Below are 21825 nucleotides of genomic sequence, written 5' to 3' on the forward strand. Positions count from 1 at the left end.
TGAACATTTATTAAAACAACAACAACAACAGGCTGGCTTGCTTCCCTGATCTTTCACAGCCACTTCCTGTTCTCCCATATGACCCCTTGCATTGCCTACTGGGAACTGTAGTTCTTAATTATAACTATATAATAATACATCTTCCCCCTTTAAAGAAAAACAAACACAATACTTTGTCCTTATAAACCTGCCAAGAACCCTTGTCCACTCAGCAGCTTTCAAGCAGTCTCTGAGGTGGCTTTACGGTCCTTTTTGGTCTGGTACTTGTTTTCGTAGGTGTGTTGCTTTCATTTGCTGCATTGGTGTTTTCCTGGGAACTCTGGTCCACATGTTCATTTTCTCCATATGCTGGCCCCTTTGGTGCACTGACAAGGGACGGGTCACAGCCAGGGGTTGGAGCTTGTGGTCGTAAATCCACGTGGTTCCTCCTCAGAGGTGTCCCTCGCTCCATCTGGATCTGGTATGAATGTGGATTTACTTCCTCTTGCACAACTCCTTGCATGGACCATGTGCCAGAATCATGATCTCGGATTCGCAGGCTTCAGGACTGGTAGCCTTTTCGCTTTCTTGTTAAGATTCTATTTTTTCTTTCCCTTCCTCTTTAGTCTGTTTGACCTTCTGTGCTCCTTCAGATGTTAACAGGTTCATGTATTGGAAGGTTAGTGCATATGCGTCGACCCATCAGCATTTGGGCTGGTGAAAGGCTGTTCTGCAGTGACCGCACTTCTGTAAATCATTAGACTTCTGTGGAAATCCTCTCGTCCATCTTGCGCTTTCTTTATGAGGCCCTTCACCACCTTAACTGAACTCTCTGCTAAGCCATTAGATTTTGGGTGATTTGGGCTTGAGGTTATATGTCAAAACCACCAAACATTGGCAAAGGATTCAAATTCACAGCTCGACTGTGGACTGTTGTCTGATACTACTTCACATGGAACTCCATGCCTCGCAAACATAGCTACTGGAAGAGAGGTGACAATCATGTCAACATAGGCCTGTATATCTGCATTAACCTGTTGGTCACTATTTTCTGTGTTGTCGACTGCTTGAGACAGCACATCAACAGCAAACATATATTTTCCAGGTGTGTAGATCATCTTCAAACCATACTTCTGCAGCCTTATCAACATGCGCTGTATCCTCACGGGACAGTCATTCAGTGGTTTGGACATAATTGAGAACAATGGTTCATGGTCTGTCCACTTCAATAGCTTGCCAATAGATGTACTGATGGAACCTTTCACATGCATATGTACTGGCGAGAAGCTCTTTCTCTATTTGTGCATACTTGGCTTCAGCACTTGTTGAAGCCCTTGATACACAGGCCACAGGTTGCCATGTGCCATCATGCTGCTGCAGTAGTACTGATCCAAGGCTGTGCTGGGACGCATCAGCTGATATCCTGATACACTTTTCCGGATCATAAAACTTCAGCACGGGATCTTCAGTTAGGACCCTTTTCAACATCTGGAAACACTCTTCTTTCTCATGAGACCAAATCCATTCACTTTGTTGCTCAAGGAGTGACCTAAGTGTTGCTGACACTGTTGACAGTCGAGGGATGAACTTAGCCAGGTAAGTCACCATCCTTAAGAAACGTCTCACCTCCTCTTTGTTTTGGGGCCTCTCCATGTTTTCAATGGCTGACGTCTTTCTTGGGTCAGGCTTCACTCCCTTTTCGGATATGACATCTCCTATGAAGATCAGTGTCTTAACACCAAACTCACATTTCTCTTTATTTAATTTCAAATTGACATTCCTTGTCATGTCAAGCACTTGTCTCAGTCGAGTATCGTGTTCCTCCTTGGTGGACCCCCAGACGACGATGTCATCCATCATGGTCTCGACACCAGGTATGCCCTTAAAAATCATGTGGATGGTTTTATGGTAGACTTCTGGTGAAGACAGGATCCCATATGACAGCCGAAGATAGCGATATCTTCCCTGTGGTGTGCTAAAAGTACACAGTCTCGAACTTGCCTCATCAAGCTTCATCTGCCAAAACCTAGACGATGCATCGAGCTTGCTAAACCATTTGGCACCTGAAAAACAGGACATGATATCCTCCCATGTTGGCAATTTAAAATGCTCTCTCTTGATGGCTTTATTGAGATCTCTTGGGTCTAGACATATCCGCAATGCTCCATTTTTCTTTTGCACGATGACCAGTGAACTCACCCAATCTGTTGGTTCTTCAATTTTCTGTATGACATTCATCCATTCCATGCATGCTAGTTCTTGTTTAAGTTTATCTCTAAGTTGAAACATAACTTTCCTGCATGCATGGACAACAGGAACCACTGCCTCATCTATGTGAATTTTGTGTACACCAGATAAGCATCCGAGCCCCTCAAAGACATCTGCATACTCTTCCATGAGTCTTGTGTGGTCATCTTTGGAATGTGAAGCTACTATGAAAACTCTTTTCACTAGCTTGAGCTTTTCACATGCATTCAGACCTAATATTGGCTGTACTCTCTTTTCTACAATCAGTAGCTGTGATTTTAAGTGCTGCCCCTTGTGCTTAAAGGTCGCCATACAGCGCCCTTTTACTGGAATTTTCTCTCCAGTGTAGCCTGTCACTTTTAACTTCACAGGGTAAATCTTACTCTTTACTGTGAGAGTCTTATAATCATCCATGGATAACATATTCACCTGAGCTCCAGTGTCAAGCTTGAATGGAATTACTGTCTCATTCACAGTTACTGGAACAATCCATTCTGTTTTACCGGCAGCCACAGTCTGTACAGAATCCACAAAGAATTCCTCCATTTTCTCATCAACTGTGTGCACCTTTCTCTTGTTAGCCCCAGCTTTGTAGCAGCTTGCAAAGTCATTCTTCTTCCCATAGCTATTGCAGGACTTCCCATAAGGAGGACGCATCTTTGGAATGTCTCTACCTCCACATCTGCTGCATTTGCTGTTTGAGCCTTCCTCTTTGCTTTGCTGTTGCTTTTGGAAATGCCTTGGGAGCTACTTCTTTGTTTTCTCAGCATGTACTGTTGTGTCTGCTCTGTACAGCTCCTTAGCTTGTGCTCATGTGGTTTCTGCTGACCTACACATATTCACCGCCTTTTCCAGGGTCAAATCTTTTTCACACAACAGTCTTTCTCTGAGTCCATTATCTGGAATTCCACAAACTATTCTGTCTTTAACTAGTGAGTTTCTCAAATCTCCAAATTCACAAGACTTAGTCAGTGTGTGAAGCTCAGCTAAGTATTAGTCGAAGCTAACACCTTGCTTCTGGTCACAGGAAAAAAAATTATATCTCTGAAATGTGATGTTTTTACTTGGGATAAAATACTCCCCAAATTTTTCCATCAAAGTGCCCAACTCAAAAGCTGTCTCTTCAATTTGAAAGCTGTTATAGATGTCCAAAGCATCTTCGTCAATCACGTGCAGAAAAATAGACGCTTTCAATTTTTCATCATTCCTTCCCACTCCGCTAGCATCTAAATATATGTTGAATCGCTGTTTGAAGTGTTTCGAATTATCGGTTAGATTGCCAGTAGGCTGCATAGGCTTGGGGGGGACTTAGCTTATCCATAACGGGAACTCTCAGCCTCTCACCCGAAACTCTCTTGGCAAATCTGGTGACTGCTGAACTTCAGGAACAGTGTGCTCCTTTGTCACGCCAGCCGGCTTTTTTTCCGTCTTATTACAGCTTTTCTTTCGTGCTCACTGAGTCTCTTTCTGAATTGCACACAGTATTCATTTACTTTCCTTGTTCAGACCTCACATCAACACCATGTTATGTTTGTTCTTCAATCAAGAGACAAACTTGGCATGGGTTTCACATCTGAACATTTATTAAAACAACAACAACAGGCTGGCTTGCTTTTCTGCTCTTTCACAGCCACTTCCTGCTCCCCCATGTGACTCCTTGCATTGCCTGCTGGGAACTGTAGTTCTTTATTATAACTACATAATAACACAGCTGGTTATTTGAGAACCAAACTGTAGTTTATTGAAACTTATCTCTGTTTTGAACATGCTCAAACAGATAGGATTGGAAAAGGTGGCATATCAGGAAGATTTATTTAGCTACTTCTCCAATCAGAGTTAAATAATTTTACATTAGCTTTGAAGTACTGGAATGAAACAACATTAGTTTGCAAAATAGAAAAGCTATTATGGTTGTAATTGCTACTTCGCAATAGGTTTTTGATGATGACAATCTAATTCTGATGACAATATAAACAACTGCAGAGTAAATACACTCACAATATTTACTAACAAAAATTAGTGTTGTATCTTGGTCTGTGTAGCTGATCTTGGTTGGATCCAAAGGCAGCAACCCCATGGGATGACACAATGACACAACTAGTATACCTGCTCCCTCACAGCTCTAGCATCTTAGGTTCAATCCTGACCTTCGGTGCTGTCTGTATGAAGTTTGCATGTTTTCCCTGTGACTTTGTGGGTTTCCTCCAGACACTGATTTCTTATTACATGCCACAGGCATGTGGGTTGGGAGAATAATTGACTGCTGTAAATTGCCACTTGTGTATAGATGAGTGGTACAATATGGGGGGAGTTGATGGGAATATGGGGAGAATAAAATAGATTAGGGTAAAATTAGTGTGAATGGGTGCCTGATGGTCAGTGGACACTTATTGGGCTGAAAGGCCTGTTTCTGTATTGTAAAACTCTGAGACTCCAATGTCAAAGAGGATAATTTTTAGAAGTGTAAAGGGGTGTGGGGTTTGGTTGGTCAGATCTCCAAAAAGTGTGGAGTTTCTTTTATATTGACTGCAAGATTCTTGCCTGAAAACCAGTCTCCCAACTTTCCCTGTCTACATCGAAGACTTCTGCTCATGCTAATTTGTACTTTGGATGTTAGATTGTGGTGTCAGATTAAACTGAAAGTGTTACATGCAGACTCATAGATGAAAAACAGTTAGGCAGCAGATGACCTGTTAAATACACTTTACAAGTAATTGGAAGGAAATTGGTGCAGAATACAGGAAAATGAAAAATAATGGCCTCTTGGAAGATATTGGGGGATTTGATTAATGAAAAGTCCTGGCAAATTGTTGCTCTTCTGAATTTTAATTTCTAGCTTTTGTTTACAGCAAATGATACAATCTATTGGACAGACATGGGAAGGAGTACAATTAGCAGGGCTAAACGAGACCAGACCTGGAGAGAGGATATTATTACTAATGGCCTTGGACGGGTTGAAGGCATAGCAGTGGATTGGATAGCTGGTAGGAGAGCTTCTGCTCTTTTTTCCTATTATCTGCTAATGCTGTAATTTGTTGGAACATTAACATTTATCTCTTCTGTATCTTTTCTCAGGCAATATATACTGGTCAGATCATGGCTTCAATATAATAGAAGTTGCAAGATTTAATGGGTCCTTTCGTTATGTGGTCATATCCCAAGGGCTCGATCAGCCACGTGCAATAGCAGTCCATCCAGAGAAAGGGTAAACCAGTAATATTTTTATAAAAGAGAAAACTAAGATGGGCACATTCAGTGTCCTTTTTCCATTTTTAACAACTGAAAACTTTCCACATCCTTGCTTGCTCCTTACAGCTGAACAACATCATGCTCAATTTCTTATTCAGTTTACAACAGAGAGCTTCTCATAGGTTAACTTTGGCGAAAGAGGATACACGAGCAATGTAATGGATTGATCCATATGTCAACAAGTTGCGGAAAACCCCACTTTTTCAATATTTGAACATGAAAAGATATGATAAACATAAATTGACATGGGGTCTTAAACAACATAAGGTGCCATTAAGTATATTTAGTGGGGGGAGGTGGGGGAGAAACTTAGAATTGATATTGTTGGATTGAATTCCATTTTCATAGCAAGTCATGATGCTGAATTCAAATTATTTCTAAGAATAAAACCACAAATTCTTGAGTACCTCATGTTATGGCTCAGGTAAACATTTCCTTTCCAGATCTCATTGCTTTTTCCTTCCTCCCTTCATCCTTTTCTCCTTCTACTCATCTGGTCACCTCATTTCAAAATTAGCATTTTGGACATTGAGGCTGGTTATTTTTTCATAGCCACCTGTAAATTACCACCTAGTATTTAAGTGAGTGTTGAAATGTGTGTGTTTGGGACTGGGTGGTGGTGTTGGGGTTGGGGAGTGGGAGGTTACAGGTGACAAGTTGGTGGCAATGTGGAGAGTATATAAATGATGGGCAAAATGGCCTGTTAACATGCTGTATGAGTCTATGACTTTAATTGGAAAGTGGTGGTGGGTTAGTTATTGGGACAAATCTTCTGATAGTGGAATAAAAGGTGAGTAGAAGCCCAGATCAGTTTCATTTCAAATTTATTTTCAGTTATAGGAAATGTATTCCTCAAGCCCCACCAATTTCCTTTAACCTGGCTTATCCCTAAAAAACTGCCCCTGTTTAACCACCCAGGCCCCAGTGCCCTCCATTACCTCACAACCACAACCCATACTGATGTTGGCCTCCTTCCAGAAACAAACACCACCAAACAAAATACCTTTGAGCTGCTGTATCACTGGAAGTTGCTTCAATCAATTGGTCCTGTACTAATTCTTGTCAGTTCAGGATAAGAGTCCAAATTTCCATCTTAAAGTCCCGATTTGCACAAAGAAGGTGCCCCCTTTTATACCCCTCAAAAACATAACATAACTCTTACCCCAGTATTTTTCCATTCCTTAGTAGTACCAGCTTGTACCTTCTTATCATTCGCGACCTTCGGTCTAAACACTTAACTTGGAAACAGACACAACAGGTCTGTAACAAAGAAAACATTCTTCAGCAGTATCTGATCTCAAGGATGTGCATCAGTACTCCCATAAGTTCTCAAAACATTCCCACAGTCTGAACTAACACCATTTTGTGTTACACACTACTGCACATACTAAGGAGGAATCAGAAATGTCTTTTGGCTAATTTAACTCTTTCCTTACAATCCTGAAAGTAAATGAGCTTGCTTTTATAATGATGACATCAGGGACATGGAACTTTTGCTTTGTCATTTGTCACTTGTTCTAGTAGATTTTCTATTGTTGACTGCATTATCATAGTTCAGCCAAATCCCATCCAGGAAACATTTCTTATTTGGTGTTATTTTCCTTTGAGTGGTGGGGGCAGACATGAGGTCGCTAACACACGGAGCTCTCACTTGCCACAGGAATGGAGAGCAGCTCTTTCTTGGTTTAGATAAAAATGGCAATTCTGTTCATATTTTGAGGAATATAATCAAGGCAAGTGGCAATTTCTGTTTTATAAGTGGTAAATTATCTCCCCCTTGTCATTGGATACCAAGTTACATGTTGGTATTCCCTGCATTCAACAATGTTACAGCTTTGTTCTTTAAACTACAAAAGCTGATTTATAATCTCATTTCATCATTATCTCATAAATTAAGTATCCTTGATTAGTTGTACTCAGTGGTTTCCAAGAAAGAATCCTGGTAGCAGTTACGATGTGCAAGGAACCAGCTGAATGACTTCCATGATCTGAACCAGCACTATATATTTTATATTTATAAAAGGGTACAAATTATATTTTATAAAATTGTGCAAAATATGTTACTTTCCATCAAGAATTAGTTATTTACCCATGTGAAATAATAGTTAAACTTGAAAGCAATATCTCCAGAGTATTGTCACCCTCCAGGGTCACACTGGGCAGCAGCTTAGAATTGGCAATAACATTAAACTTATGAGGGATCCAGCCCAACTTAATTTGTCAAGGCAAACAAAGTTGCTATTGCATAACCATTTCAACTGAAAGTGACAGCGCTTCTGATATAGACATCTCTGTTTCAGTAAAGGAAATCAGTTGATTAAATTTAACAATATAACTTTGTTTGTCATATGTTTCAGAGCAATTCAGCCCATATTAAATTATTACGAGAACGTTAATCACACTATTGGCAAGCAAACTTCAATCTGTGCAGATCACTACTGTCCATGAACAACTGCGAAATGAGCACCATCTCCTGGCTTTCTTCATGTACAACTATTTCTTCTAATTTAATGTAAATTAATGTTAGAAAATCCAGGATTTTAAATTTCTAATAGGTGGGAGTCTGTGAATTTAAATGCTTCTGCCTTGCTTGATCTGAATGTACGTGTTTGTTTTCTATAAAACTGAGGCCGAATTTAGCTCACCTCTGAAATGCAAGGGCATAGGAACGCTCTGTACCTCAGAACCATTGATACGTGGGAAAGGCATGTTTAAAGCATGACCCTGCACCCCCCCAACACACACACACACACACACACACACACAAACTGCAGCAATATTTTACTGTACATTATGTCAAAGTCAATGACAGAACAAACATAGAAGGACAGGTTGGTTGTCTGTGTGGCAAGGGGGTAAAGTGGAAGGAGGCCCAGTAGGGAGGGTAGGGAAAATTGGAAGTCAAATCGTGATGAAATGGGAATTTCCAGAGTTGAAGTCAAACATCTTTGCAGGGTTGGGTGGCAATAGGTTATGATTGGGATGAGGGTCAAGATTAGAGGATGGGGATCTGAAATGTAATTGTCTCGGAATCTGGTTGTGATGCCCCATAGACACACAGAGTGCGGGAGCAAGGTAGGAAAGTTGGTGGAATTGGGGCAGAGGAAAGACAGAGTAAATAAAAAAAAATTGTAAAGGGGATGTAGGACAGAGACGAGGAGGAATTTCTTTAGCCAGAAGGTGGAATCTGTGGAATTCATTGCCACAGATGGCTGTGGGGGCCAAACCATTGGATATATTTAAAGTGAGGTTGATATGTTCTTGATTTTTAAGGGCATCAAAGATTATGGGGAGAAGGCAGGAGAATGGGGTTGAGAAGGAAAAATAAATCAGCCGTTACTGAATGGCGGAGCCGACCCGATGGGCCGAATGGCCTAATTCTGCTCCTGTGTCTTATACTATACATGTGAGGATCCATACATCAGACAAGACAGCCAGATTCCAATTAAGGATTGTGGTACAAAAGTTGTGTGAGTGCTCTGCACTGTTCCTGAGCTATGTGCAAATTTGCTTTGTTTGAGTACCTTGTACGTGGTTTAAGTCTCTGTGAATATCCAGCAGACTTTGTGGGTATGCGCATCATGTGCACAGTGGATGTGGAACTTCACAATGTATGTAGTCCACACACAAAGAATTCAACACAATGGGGTTTTGATTAAAAACAGGAAAGAAATATCAGGCAGAAGAATTCTAAGCAAAAGCTTTTTGGGAAAAAAGGTAAAATGCAATGTCTGTTCCAAGCAGAATATCCCTAATCCCTGACATATTTCACATTATATGGATTGGCAGACAGTAAGGACCTGGCTCAATACATGAATATATGCCTTTTTTGGTCTCTACTAGTATATTGTTTGCAAAGATGATTTATCATTCTCCCTTGTAGGACCTGTTAGCTGCTTAAATAATGTCAGTCTGTAGTTTTAAAATTGATAATGTTTGTGTAGTTGGCTTGATACAGTCCAGTAATATTTAATATAAAATCCATAACTATTTTTAGAATCATACACTGGATAGTTAAACTTTCTGTCTGGACAACTGACCGTTTATTTAAAATAAATGAATAAATCTCAGAAGATATAACCCACATTGATTATTTCAACCTATTTTCACGTTGACATTTGTATACAATATAATTTTAAAAGATCTGTAATGTTATAGCTGAATTAGATTTAAAGTTAATTATGTGCATATAAAGTTACTTATGATTAAAATATAAACTGGTATCCTTCACTAAAGTTATCCTTGGTCCCGCAAAGATGTTAAAGCTATCATAAGAGCAGTTCTGTGTTTTTATGGTCTGAGGCAAGATAACACTTTGTATTGAATGAGTTACATTTTTATATAAAATTTCTTAAAGGATAGTGGCAATGTTCCATAATTTTAAATGCATTACATAGAGATATTTCTAATAATACACATTTTTATTCTCAGCAACATTTTTATCTTTTAAAATAGGTTCATGTTCTGGACAGAATGGGGACAGAAGCCTTGCATTGGGAGAGCACGGTTGGATGGATCAGAACAAATTGTCCTCGTGAGCTCCAACATTGCTTGGCCAAATGGGATATCAATAGACTATGAGGTTTGCCCACAGATTTGCTCCAAAGAATGTCAACATTTTTCTTCAATTACATTTTTGGAAGTTATTCCTTCCTTGAATTGTATATATATTTTTTAAAATAAGATGCCTCAGACAACTCAATAAAAAGTCTGCTGATGTCTACTATGTGATTGATCCTCAGGAAAGTAAATTATATTGGTGTGATGCCCGCACAGACAAGATAGAGAGAATTGACCTTGAAACTGGAGAAAACCGAGAGATTGTGCTGTCAGGCAACAACATGGATATGTTTTCAGTTGCAGTCTTTGGGGTTTACATCTTCTGGTCTGACAGGTAATTTATTTTCCCATAAGTGTTTAGGATTCAAAATGTTCTTGCAGTCCCAGCTTTTCTATCCATGTAGGATTAGCCCTCTCCTTGCAAGGTCATATTGAAAATCCCGAATGGATATGAGTTCCTGAGTAAACCATTTCTGATTTTCGAATTTGCACCATAAAATGCCTAGTATGAGAGTGTGCTCCTCTGCCTCTTTTCTCTGGTAATTACAACAATCCTTTCAACAGGGCACATGCCAATGGATCCATCAAAAGAGGATACAAGAACAACGCTGTAGATGCTGTAACCATGAGAACACATCTTGGAGTCAACCTGAAGGGTGTGAAAGTGTTTAACCGAGCCAGGGAAAGAGGTATATTCATTTTTTTAATCATTTTATATTAAAGACCCATTATACAGAGTTAAAATATTCAAGTTAAAGAATGACATAATTACTTACATTTAAATGGTTAAAAAAACGTCAATGAAAAATATCTTGTAGAGCAAACTGCATGATTTACATCAGTCAATATCTTCATCCAATATTTCAATGCAGTTAAATCACATACCCAGAAAGGTATCTGGATAAATTTCCAATTATAAGAAATAGGCTAAAAATTGGTGTTTCAGCCTTCTCTGCTCTCAGATCTCTTATGATTTATTTGGCTGGCATTCCAATTTATCAAATCTGTGAAGTAATATTTCATCACAGACTACATAACTGAGTTTACTATGTGCATGTTTTTTTTTGATAATGAGTATTTACTGCTTGGGAGGTTAATGGAAGTGGCCTTCCTAAAGTTGGTAATTTGAGCTACTGGCTATTGTCAGCTAATTCCATTTGGAGATTCAAAGCAGGAAGATGAAGTACAGCAGCATCCATCAAAGAGAATTGTGGAATTATAGGGGACCTTTTCCAATATAAATGACTATTGAACTGTATGAACAGATATTTTAAAGAAAAACAATGCTTACACATTATACAATGCTTAAACATTAATGACATTTCTATATTCTTAATGTTGGTGAAGGTCTGGACAACTTTACGGTAAACTATGGTGCGTGCAAAAAATTTGCTGTAGTGCCTTAGTTTGATGCTGATTGATACCGCGTGATGGATTTCATTAGGATATCGTCCTCCTAAGCATATGGATAGTGACAGCCTTAGTTCACCTTAAAGCAAGCAGGCTCTGATTGCATCCTTTGCCCAGGACAATCAACTAAAAAGGATTTCTTTAACTAAATACTGTAAGATTCAGTTGTACCTGCAGGCTTTTAAAGGTCAACTGTTGAGGTAATGGGTATAAAACTGAATGATGAGGGACAGATGAGGGTGATTTTTAATCCTTGTTACAGAGGTAATGAGGTAATGGGTATAAAACTGAATGATGAGTGACAGATGAGGGTGATTTTTAATCCTTGTTACAGAACAGAAGGTGAATTTGTAGGTAGTAAGAAGCGAGCAAGTCCTTTTCCACTATTTCCAATTTTAACCAACAAATATCTGCAGGTAGATGAGGAACCTGCAAAAAGTAGTGTGAGGAGCCTCCTGGATTTATTAAAATTGAGGTCATTTTCACTTAAAACAATCGTAATTCTGTTATAATTGGGTACTTGGAGGAGAAGCCTGGATGATTGTGTGACAGAATGAAGCAGGGATGCAAATGCTCTGCAGAATAATCAAGACCTCCAACATTAGGGTAAAGCTTTCTTTTGAAGTAACCTGAGGACCCCCTCAAGTTCTGCAAAGAGGGACATTACAGCCTTTCTCTTTACTTCTATCCATGTAGAAGCATAAATTTCTCCATTTTAGATTTGTATTTGCGGAAATTCAGCTTTCAATGCGTGCAGCTGGATCTTTAAATTTTGCATCTTGCATACCTAACTTTTGGAATTCTAAAGGCAATATTATGAATAAAATAGAAATGCTGTTGCTTAGAAAGAAGGATAAAGGTATGCATTTTGTGCTTTATCATGCATCATATATAGTTTGACATACCTGTGCTTTGCATGCTGAATTCAGCAGATGAAGTTTATATTTCCTGAGATTCAGCAAGCCGACAAAGCCTGCAAGAAATCTATGACTATCATGTGGAGTGGGAACATGGGGGCAGTGTCACCTACCTTAATTGAAATTAAGTGCATGCCAGATACGCCTAACTAAAAGCAAGTTTCTCACACACCTACTCCAATTTAAATGTAATTCATTTTGCTTCCTACTGCTTGGGGAATGTGAAGAAAATACTGAAGTATAAAATCAAATTTATCAAACATTTGTATGCGTCGGGTAATATCGAGTTCTAGGAAAATTGAAAGCCCTGGATTTAAACCCAATTTTGTTTCCTGTTGCATGCACTGTATCAGTCAAAGCTCATTAACTGGGATTGATGATGTACCAATTGAAAATTGCATCCTGACAGGTACCAATATTTGTGCAAAGAATAATGGTGGATGCCAGCAGCTTTGTTTATACCGTGGAAAAGGTCAGAAGACCTGCGGATGTTCATACAGTGTACTCGCAGAGGATTCAGTTAGCTGTCGTGACTACGATGGATACTTGCTCTATTCAGAAAGAACAATATTAAAGAGCATCCATCTTACAGATGAAACTAATTTGAATCCTCCAATTAGACCATATGAGAAACCGGAATACTTCAAAAATGTGATTGCTTTGGCTTTTGATTACCGGCGAAATACAAGGGGGACCAATCGGATATTTATGAGTGATGTTCATTTCGGAAATATCCAGCTTATCAATGATGATTGGACTGGCAGAAGAGTAATTATAGAGAGTAAGTATACATTTGAAATGATTGAATATTGTACTCATTGAATACACTTCTTCAATAATTAGTTACTTGTGTTTTGACTCTAATGCTTAATCAGTAAAATGGGAAATCCATGGAGTATATGATGCTCATTTATTACATTACCTGGTGTGAGAGTATAGCAGTACTTTGGTTATGTTATTGGACAGGCAGGCAGATTGAAAATTTTAAATCAGTTTTTAAAAGCTGGAAATTAAAATAATAGTATTGATTAAAGTGACCACAAAATTGTGGTGGTACAAACCCCATTAGTTCACAAATGTACTTTAGGGATAGAAGTTTGCTGACCACACTTGACCCCCCACTAATCCATTGACTTTTCTGTGAAGTGGCCTTGTCAATTGTTCCCAGCAGTTCCAGAAGATAGGGCAATGTAGAGATAGCCAATAAATGTCAGACCTTACCAAAACCACCTTACCAAGACTTTAAAAGAACATGCTACTGTTATATGTTATTGTTGCTTAATAAATCCAAAGAGCATCCAGCGACCAATACATAGCACGTTTCCTGGACGACTACATAAAGTTTTTGGTTACAGAAAAAATATAATCCGAAACATGATTAATTTCGAGGATTTTTATAAATTTCAGCTGCATATATCACAATTTTGAACAGTTTTGTTTTGCAAATCATCCTCTGTTTGTTCTAGGCTTCGTAAAGTTGACTATTGATTGTAAATCGCATAAAAATCACATTCTTTAAAAAATCAACATTCTCTTAACAGATTTTTCTTTAATCAGAACAACTGAATAATACTTTTTTAATGATCTAGGTTAAATTGTGTAGTTTTAATTCAATGTGTTTCCTCCCCTTTGCTCACCTTTATCCAATGCACTCCTAAAGATATTGACTGCTAGCTGGGGTACTATTTATTATTTGGCCAAATTCATTCTTACTGAGTAAGGAATATAATTATACACTAAATTATTTCAAAACAAACTGAACAAGAGGATTAAAAAGCATGGGAACCAAAAAGCAGGCTAGGATTGGAGGAGGATAACAGGCTGATGCAGATTTGAAAGGTCATGTGACCTGTTTCTTCAGTGCTCTTTGTCCCCGACCACTTATTGATAAGCTCCTCATACGTTGCAGAAAGATGAACATAGCACTTATACTGGGAAGTGCTGGTAAGGCATTAAGTGCAGGTACTCTTGAGTAATATTCCATTTCCAAGACCAGAGTGTTGGGGAAAATTTTAACAACAACTTAACTGTATAGATCAACCAACTGTATTCATCAAGTCTTCATTTATTGCAAGCTGAGGTACTTCCATATCTGTAAAAATATACAAAAGTAGTTGAGCAACTTTAAAGCATTCATTGAAATATGATGTCTTTAAGGTACTGGTATTTGAATGTTCAGGGAACACTATGGTGATAAAGTGGAAACAAAATCGACTGCTATTTCAACTTTAGTTTTACATTTCATGTTTGTGCTTGGATTAATATCAGATCAGACTTGCCTATAATATGATATAAGCACAAATAGTGAATTTGTTTGTTTAATTTTGTAAATAAACTTTCACCTTTATCACCTGAAGGATGATCTGACAGAGGAGATCCCCAGTTATTATTTATCTCATCCCATTTTCATCCATTGATATCAACAGTGGCAACCTGTACTCATCAGTATTACTCTGATGTAATTTACATCACGCTATTTGCTGTTAATTAGAAAGTCAATATATCCCAATTTTTGCATTATGAATTTAAGACTGCTCAGAAAAAAAGATGTGAACTGGCTATTGATTCAGTTCCTTTCTTTCATATTTAGCAAAGCTTTAAAGCATGTTTTCAGGAGCACTGCATATCTGTTTGACACTAAAACTTTCCCTGGTGTTGTCTAAGTCAAATAAAAATTTTAATGGGATCATTAATATATCCAGGTAATCATTCGCAGCAACAAAGAAGATCCTTGAGGAACTCAGTGGGTCAGAGGGCATCTGTAGAGGGAAATGGCCAGTCAATATTTCGGGGGGTCTTGACCTGAAATGTTGACTGCCTATTTCCCTCCACAGATACTGCCTGGCCCTCTGATTGTCTCCAGCATCGTGTTTGTTGCTCCATATTCCCGCATCTGTAGTCTCTTGTGACTCAATTATAAGCAGCAAGTACATTTTGGCATGTTGTTACTTTCATATTATTTTTTCTTGGCGTTGTCACAAACCAGCAACAAAAGAAACACACTGAGCATGACTCAGTGTTAAAAACTATTTTATTAGTCACTACTTATGATAATACGTAAAATAAAAGTAAAAATGTTAGTATGTTAGAATTCAAAAATGTTAAACCTCGAACGTTAACCCCAAAATTAAACTCGTCGTGTGTGTGTGTGACAAAGTCCAAAACTCCCAGTTCCAGAATGGTTCTTAAAGTTCAGTTCCGCAAGCCATAAGGTGAAACATGAGCAAGGGCTTCTTCAACAACCACCGTTGTCTGAAGATAAGACGTAGACGTAGAGAAACATAGAGAGAGTACATACGAAATCCAAATGTTCCACGATGGAACCCAAACGACACTTCAGTGTTTACTCGGTAGTGACTTCCTCACCCCGAAAAGCATCCGAACCGTGGTCGTCCACACACAAATACCTGTTTCCTTCTACAGGTCAGCAACAAAGTGAACTCCACCGGATTACTTCCAACTTCCATACATGGATTTCAGTGGCAAACACAGTTATTGTTTCTCATCCATCGATAGAGAAAACAAGCAGGCTGGTGTCTCTCTCCCTTCTCTCTCTCTTTCCTTCTTCTTCTTCTAACCTCTTCAACAACGTCATTACGTCCTTTATCTTCTATTGACGCAAGCACGCCCCACACACACATACACACACACTCTCTATCTTAAAGGGACTTTCACTGAGTCCGTAACAGCGTATCATAACTACACATTAGGGCACATCCATAACAATATAGGTCACTTTGTTGAATATACTAAGTATTGCTAGTTTTCAGAATGCATGTTGAGAGCCTAAAGCAGGTAGTATAAAAAATTTATGCCTAGAAATATCATGGGATGAGATGGATGAGGCAAACCAAAAGCTATTTCCTTAAAGCCCAGCATTTGGTGGTGAGGGCTGTGATCTGGAGTTTGACCAGCAGAGTGTTATTGTGTTAGGGGAAGAATCATCAGGAGCCCAGTGCGCCATTGCTGTCTGTAGGAGGTGGAGGAATAGGAGACCATGATCAGTGCCAAGGAACTACAGCAGAGATTGTTGTGATGGGGAGAAGTGTGATGAAAGGCCTAGATTTGGAGTACCAATTGCTGTGTTGTAGCAGGGAAAGGAGAGAATTATTGGATGAGAGAGTTGTAATTGAGGGGGCAGTGATTGGGGGTTGGGAGGCAGAGCTGCAGTTGTTGTGTCAAGTACTGGTACAATAGTCTCTCAGGATCATCTGCCGATTCGTGACATTTGGTGGCTGGCTGCACTTTCCAAATGATGCCAAAAAACCTGGAAACAAGTATCACCCTATTTCACTCATGAAAAAGATGAATTTTCAGTTGCAAGATTCTGGAAAATACAATGTTATGCAATTGAATTCCAGAACCTTACTGTTCAGCTTTGTGATGCTGTTTCAATAAGGCTGGCATATTTAGCACAAGATTGAAATATTTGTTTCAATTAATTAACCTGTTAAGTTTGTGAATGATTATTCAAGTTTGATGTTACTTCACAAAGGACTGGTTGTTTTACAGGAATAAGCTAATAACTGGGAAAACATAAAACTGGGACAGTCTTGCTGAAAATTTCCTCAGATATACAGTAATCTGCCATATATCAGTATTATAGTACGCAGTTTATAATTTGCATTCAAACTTTTAAATGATGTTTTCTCCTGATGTAAGTTTTTAAATTAATTATCTTCTGCAAAATAAGATAATTATATGGATACATTTTGCGTTTACTGTGACTAGTTTATGGTTTGCACAAGGCTAAAGCTCTGCTTAGTCGTCGGGGGATAGAAGATCAGTTTGTATAAAGGTTAATTCCTTGTGAAAAATGCTTACAGTATGGAGAGTATCTTAACATTCTCATTATTTTTCAGAGTACTGAGGAATAAGGTCAATTGCAATTCAAAACTCTTCAAAATTATTATGTTTAAGCAGTTGGACAAATAGAGATGTTTACAACATTATTCAGGATACAACTTAAAACTTGCTTTGTGAAAGAGGGGTTAATTCTTTATTGTCATTCGTGTTGGTTTATTTCATTTCCAAGTTCTTTTACTTCAACATAGCTATTTGTATATAATTCTTTGTATATAATTCTTAATAAAAATAGAAACTATTTCTCTGATTTCCAACTCTTAGCCAGATGCATTGCTTATATCTTTGTGAAATTAAAGAGGCTAGAAATTCTATTTTGCAGTGGAACAATGTTATGTGTCAAATCTTGGATTTGTACTCTGCCTGCATACAGGAAGCTTCTGAAAATACTATTGTGCTCCCACATATGTATGCTGTGACCTTGTACAAAGTCATGGAAATGTTTGAGTGACTTCAGTCTTGTAATTTTCTGTCATGAATATGCAGCATTGGAACAACTTGGCCCCAACCACAGGGTTAGGCCTTACCCGTACTGAACTAAACCAGGCACAGGTCTAAAGCATTGGTCCAAAGATGCTGGTGAATTTAACACAAAATAACAAAACAAATCAACTTCTGTAGTGGCAAGCTTTAAAATACTGGATTGTTGTATAAACCCATCTGGTTCACTTTTCTCTTCAGGGAATGAATTATCCATACCCTGTCCAACCTATATTTAATTCCAGACTTACCAATGTTGTTGGCTCTGAACTGCCTCCTCAATTCAGATGCAATTAATGATGGACAAGAAATGCAGACATTGCCAGAGAAGTCCTGATCCTGTGAGGGATTAAAAATATTGAGAGGGAAAACTAAAAAGCATTCAAGGTAGCTTATCTAAATTTGCTGATGACACTAAATTGAGTGGAAAGGCAAATTGTGCAGAGAATATGGAGAGTCTACAGAGAGATATCAATAGGTTAAGAGAGTGGGCAAGTGTCTGACAGATGGAGTACAATGTTGGTAAATGCAAGGTCATCCACTTTGGAAGGGAAAATAGAAGATCAGATTATTATTTAAATGGTGAAAGATTGCAGCATGCTGTTGTGCAGAGGGACTTGGGAGTGTTGGTGCATGAATCGCAAAAGGTTGGTTTGCAGGTCCAACAGAATATCAAGAAGGCAAATGGAATGTTGGCCTTCATTGCTAGAGGGAGTGAATTTAATACCAGGGAGGTTATGCTGCAACTGTACAGGGTACTGGTAGGGCTGCACCTGGAGTACTGCATGCATTTCTTGTCTCCTTACTTGAGAAAAGATATACTGGCTTTGGAGGTGGTGCAGAGGAGGTTCACCAGCTTGATTCTGGAAATGAGGGGGTTACCCTGTGAAGAGAGATTGAGTTGCCTGAGACTATACTCACTGGAATTTAGAAGAATGAGAGGGAATCTTATAGAAACATATAAAAGTATGAAAGGGATAAATAAGATAGAGGCAGGAAGGTTGTTTCCACTGGTAGGTGAGACTAGAACTGGGGACATAACCTCAAGATTCGGGGGAGTAGATTTAGGATGGAGATGAGGAGGAACTGCTTTTTACAGAGAGTAGTGAATCCCTGGAATTCTCTGCCCAATGAAGCGGTAGAGGCTACCTCACTAAATAGATTTAAGACACAGTTAGATAAATTTTTGTATAGTAGGGGAATTAAGGGTTATTGGGAAAAGGCAGGTCGGTGGATCTGAGTCCACGGCCAGATCAGCCATGATCTTATTGAACGGCAGAGCAGTCTTGACAGGCCAGACGGCCTACTCCTGCTCTTATTTCTTAAGTTCTAAGACTTGACGGACATGAAGATGATTTGGATTGGTTTCAAAGATATGATCATTGTGTTATAATGCACAGAATTAGAAAAAAGTATAGTTTATCCTCGGCATCGTAAGGACATTTTCTTATCCCTTCATTCTGGGTTTTCCTTATAGTAAAATAATCTCTGAGGGGCCATTCCATTGTCCACCTTTTAACCCATTTGTCAAAATGTCACCTGATGCAGGAAAATTATATCCATGAGCCATTTAGTGGGATCAGCTCAAAATCATTATTTGGGTCTACAGTACTGCAACATATTTATGATGTATAACTGGATCTGTCTCTTGTACATTCCTGAAAGGCTGGGAAGAATGGACAAGAATATGGAACATATGTGTCAGAGTTGGGTTCACCAATGCATGATGATGCCCATTATCTGTGAGCAAGAGCTTGAGGCTGCCACTGGCAGCCTAATTTTCAATACCTTCCCTTCTGCTCAGACACTGAGGTAAAACTAATCAGTATTACAGGAACTTGATGGAGAGATAAAAGTGTTTCAGACTTCCATGTTAATTTCTGTGTCTACAGCTATGATGGTTGTCAACCCCTGTAACAGGATTGGTAGAGAGCAAGGTGAATGTTCTCCTCTCTTTGAACTACTTTTTTGCTGTAAATCTGTTCCTATATTACACCACCACATATCCAAAGGTTTCTATTTCCACTATGTGGGCATTAATTAGTAAACTTAAAACCAGAACTAAGTTGAGGGAAATGCACTTCTATAATGCTCTTATTAGCCAATATCCACATCAGCTACAGTCATTGCACAATGATTAGGGACTGGAAATCTGCTTTATTTATTATTTCCCTTCCCTAGACAAAATGCAACATCCCAACTGGCTGAATTTATGAATGTATTTCTGACAGCATGACTAAGGATTCAAATTTTATCTCGCCAAACTTTTGAGTTCATTTCCCTACCGGTTATATAATATTCTTTGTTGCATTTTTGCTCAAGTGGAGGAGATTTTATTTAACTGAGACTTGAAACAATAATCTCTCATCTGTCTATGTCAGTGTAAGGTATGTCTGTAATTGGGGTAGGCAGCTGTAATATTTCACCACCAGAACCCATATTTCATGAAGTTACATTTATGTATTGGAGTTATGATCTTCTATGACATCTGCAACCATATACAGCAAAAACAAGGAAAAGGTCCCATCATTATTCAATGCTGAATTATTCTCAGTACAATACTACTTATCAGGGTTTGGAGAAAGAAAAAGTGAGAGAGATAAAGCTATAATTATGTGCAGCTATGCTACACAAAATAACCTGACAATGATTTAGCTGTTTTAATGTATATGCTTTAACCATATTAGAATCTATCAGAAGTAAAGATATTGTTTTTGTCTGAAATGACAGATTGTTAGTTACCTTCAGTGAAATATTGGTTAACCTACTAGGTGTTGCACTACAAAAGCAAAGTAAAATCTGAAATGAAAACCAAAAGTTCTGAACATACCCGAATGGTGTGGTGGTATCTGTAGAGAGAGAAACTGAGTTAATGTTTCAGGTTGATGACTTTTCTTCAGAACAGGGAAATGCTCAAGACAAAAAATATGAAACATTCATTCTATTTCCCTCCCATAAGTACTGCCTGAAATGCTGAAGACTTATAGCAAGTTCTGTTTATATGCAATAGAATATAGAGCTCGGTGCTATTTTGTGCTTGTGACGTGTTTGGTGGTTTTTATCCTTTGCAGTTTGCTTAATTTCCTTTATTTTCTCAGAGGGAAAGAATGTTATTGTTCATTTTATATATAACATATATTCTTGTTCCATAATTTGGGATTTTATGTGGGACACAGAAAATGAATAAATACAACATTTTACAAGTATTTTTCATTCATTTAGCCATAGTTTGATCAATATTTCAAAATTTTGCAATTATAACATCAATCATGTGTCAAATCAAAGGCATAAAAGACATAAATACATCCCAAAGTTTGTTTGCCTGAGCACTACTAGAGAAATTTAATCCAAGAAGATATTAACACAGATGGCCAAAAGCTTCGTCAAAGAGGTAGGCTTCCAGGAAAGTATTTGAAAAGTAAGGAGAGACTGAGAGATTTAGAAGTGGAAGTTAAGAGCTAAAGGTTTTTGGACCTGAAGGTACAGTCACCAGTGAATAATTAAACATGGATTCATCCAAAATCCTTGATTGAAAGAAAGCAATTATCTTGAAGTGTTGTGAATTTGGAGAGATTCATGGAGATAAAGATATAATCATAGAGGGCTTTGGAGAAAATGGTTAATAATTTAAAAATCATGGTGTTGTGTAGGTTTTTGGGAGTTGATGGTGAATGGGATTCATTGAAACTTAGAACATAAGCAGTTGAGTTTTTGGTGATTTCAACTTTGCAGAGGATTGAATGGTAAAACCAGCCTGAAGTTTGTTGGAATTGTTAAGACTTGAGGTAACAAGACATAGATGAAGGTTTCAGCAATGGATGAGCTAACATTACAGTTAGGGATTGAGGGGTAAATAGAAGGTAAAGCAGGGCTAGATATGGAGTGAATGCACATTTAAAGGTTGGGCAAATGAAAGTGGAAAGAGCAAAGCATGGCCAAGAAAGATAAAGGTGACAGAACAGAAGAAAGTTAACAGTTTTTCATAGGCTAACCAGTCGCTACCTACCTATGGCTGCAGGAGGTCAACTGGTGGCGAGTTCATGAGATCTATTGATTAAACTTGCCAATATCTCATGCTGTCACAGGGAGCTAAGAAAATAACTCATCAATGCAGTTTCCT

The 21825-nt window shown here is 38.4% G+C and overlaps 1 protein-coding gene across 1 annotated transcript in view; it reads left to right on the forward strand.

The window, feature by feature from the left end:
- The window catches only part of LOC127583300 (low-density lipoprotein receptor-related protein 1-like), a 1307163-nt gene that overhangs the window by 997015 nt on the left and 288323 nt on the right, over positions 1–21825 (forward strand). The window contains exons 36-41 of the mRNA XM_052039177.1: positions 5076–5210; positions 5302–5431; positions 9931–10057; positions 10218–10369; positions 10600–10724; positions 12772–13143. Coding sequence (XP_051895137.1) covers positions 5076–5210; positions 5302–5431; positions 9931–10057; positions 10218–10369; positions 10600–10724; positions 12772–13143 — 1041 coding nt within the window. The remainder of the gene's footprint in view (positions 1–5075; positions 5211–5301; positions 5432–9930; positions 10058–10217; positions 10370–10599; positions 10725–12771; positions 13144–21825) is intronic.

Source organism: Pristis pectinata, chromosome 1 (assembly GCF_009764475.1).
Source record: "Pristis pectinata isolate sPriPec2 chromosome 1, sPriPec2.1.pri, whole genome shotgun sequence".
In the NCBI taxonomy this organism is placed as follows: Eukaryota; Metazoa; Chordata; class Chondrichthyes; order Rhinopristiformes; family Pristidae; genus Pristis; species Pristis pectinata.